Source organism: Cryptomeria japonica, chromosome 9, assembly GCF_030272615.1.
Source record: "Cryptomeria japonica chromosome 9, Sugi_1.0, whole genome shotgun sequence".
NCBI lineage: Eukaryota > Viridiplantae > Streptophyta > Pinopsida > Cupressales > Cupressaceae > Cryptomeria > Cryptomeria japonica.
Window position 1 is genome coordinate 501640098 of NC_081413.1, and position 2446 is coordinate 501642543.

Consider the following 2446-nt stretch of genomic DNA (forward strand, 5'->3'; position numbering starts at 1 on the left):
AATCTCTTTAATATAATCGTATAGCCATCAAATTTATATCTTGGTGAAGATTTTCATATTGACAATTTAGATTTTTACAGATATTAAGTTACCATACTTTTCATGTTTGAATTTTTTTTACTAAATTGTAAGAAAACGATAATAATAAAAATATAATGGTTGTGCTTCATTTGATGTTATACTGTCAATTGTTGATCTTTTTGTATGTATAATAATGAAGATACAACAATATTTGTGACTGGTTTCATTAAAAAAAAAAACTGAAATGCTTTAAATATCATAAACATTTTAGTACACAGAAATTATTGATCTAAAAGAAAATGAATAAGGATATCGAATGTTTCATTTGTATTACTTTTAAGCAGTAAAATTCATAGGATTTCTCCAACCTATGGGGATTTCTGGAGTCTCTTCTGGTCTAAGAACACTCCAATCTTAACAGAAGCAGACCATTTAAAAAATGATAAAAATTGAAAATCTAGTGTATGCATTTCATCTTTACCAAAAAAAAATTAATCTATGCGTAAGCTGAGTTTGTTTAAACTTATTTAAATCAAGGACACCTTTGGATTTTCCAGAATATGAATCTGTATAGCATTGATTTAAGTCAAGATCAAAAGCTTTGAACAGATTTTATTATTAAATTTTGTGCTTGGTATAGTCATCAGCATACAATTATATATAGACATCTACAGTTAAAATCTCATATAAGAGGTCTTAAATCAGGATAGTAAACAATTTTTTAAAATGATTCATACAATAATCTTTTAAACAATCTTAAATAGGCTTTAATAATTCTTATAATGCAATTTTTGCTGAATGATAATAAAATTATCTGCTCTCATCATTTAAGGTCCTAAACAGCATGCATTCTGAACAAAATTAGTAAATTCATGAGAAACCCACCTAGATTTCATCAGTTATTTAGCACCACATATCTCAATTAGACACAAACATGACTATCATAGATTTCAGTTGTTTAGCAGTATATATCTCAGTGAAACACAAACATTACTGTAATAAAAGAAGTAATACAATGAAGTTGGACAAGTAGGAGGTATTCAGAAAAGATATTACTACCAGTATATTGAGTATGTATGACTATGTCCAAGGGTTTCCACCACTCCACCAAACCTATGGTGAGATGATGGTATAAGGATCACTGGGTACATTCAAGCTAATTTATTGTAAAGTAGTGGAATGAGGTTTATCAGTTTAAACATGCAAACTAGGAATCAAATGAACATGAAATTGTATGAACATACAATTTACGACACTACACCCATATGTACAAATCTTTCAATTACAACAAAGACTGTCCACAAGAGCTTCTTATAACTCCAACAGAACTATGGCCAGGTTGAGCTATAAGAACTTTAGAGTCTGGACAATATTACAAATCTTAAGAGTGTGATCCAAGCTTACAATATGAGGCTCTAAAGGGCACCCAAATTTTAGTAAGTAGAAAAAAACACAACTTTGCAACATCTTCTTCAGTGTTGTGTATATCAAACCCCATAGACAAAGTTACCTCTGACACTGTGACTGAACAATCTTAGCAGAAAGGCTGGCTTACCATGATCAGTCTCTTTGATGGTACTCAGCTTGGGCTTCCAAGGCCTGCTTCTTGGCCTCACCAACTTTGCATAATCCTCCATCAGCTGATAACTGTCACACAAAGGCCTTTTAGAATCACTACCATATGAATGCTCTCTGAAAGACAAGCCATTTTCCATTACAAGATCTGCAAGAAAGTTAGCTGAGATCTTGACTTGCAGAGAATCACCCTTTTTCTGAATCTTAAAGGGCTTGGCCTGCATATTTGCATTGCTCCTTGGGCCCTTAGCAGTAGCATTTTGTGTTGCAGATGTTGCTACCACCTTTGAGATAAATGAAGCAACTGTGGAGACTGTAAGTGCAGACTGAAAGCTTCTCCTTGGAAGGAGAAAATATGTATGGCCTACTTTCAAGTCCTCATTAGAAGGCAGTCCAGCAATGGGTTTTCCTATATAAAATGCCTCAGAGTGGCAGATCCAATATCCAGGATGCTGCTCAAGCAGCTCTCCTGCTTTGATGGGGCCTTTCACAAGGATAATGCTTCCATTGGCATGCAACACCTTGATTTTGCCTGCATCACCTGACTTGCAGGTAGAAGAACAGCTTCTGTTTCCCATTGATGATTGATCTGATTATGATCAATGTCACATAGATAAATACTTGTAGACTTTTCCATCATTTCCACCATGAGTCACTCACCAAAAAAATAAAAGTTGAAAGCCTTTTGTTTTTATGATTTCACTAACTGTTTGTTTGTACGATTGTAGGTAGAATTTACCACCTTAGTGAGCTGATTCTTCCTATCCTTTATTTATTTTTCAATGATGATACATTGGATTAACCACCTTTACCAAGGTTTTCTCACGATTCTTTCAATCAATAAAAAGTA

The 2446-nt window shown here is 33.4% G+C and overlaps 1 protein-coding gene across 1 annotated transcript; it reads right to left on the minus strand.

Annotated features, from left to right (window-relative positions):
• Positions 1 to 1058: 1058 nt before the first annotated feature.
• On the minus strand, positions 1059 to 2234 carry LOC131039335 (uncharacterized). The gene has a single exon (XM_057972047.1). The coding sequence runs from the start codon at positions 2172 to 2174 to the stop codon at positions 1509 to 1511; it is 666 nt and encodes a 221-aa protein (XP_057828030.1). The 5' UTR covers positions 2175 to 2234; the 3' UTR covers positions 1059 to 1508.
• Positions 2235 to 2446: the final 212 nt, after the last annotated feature.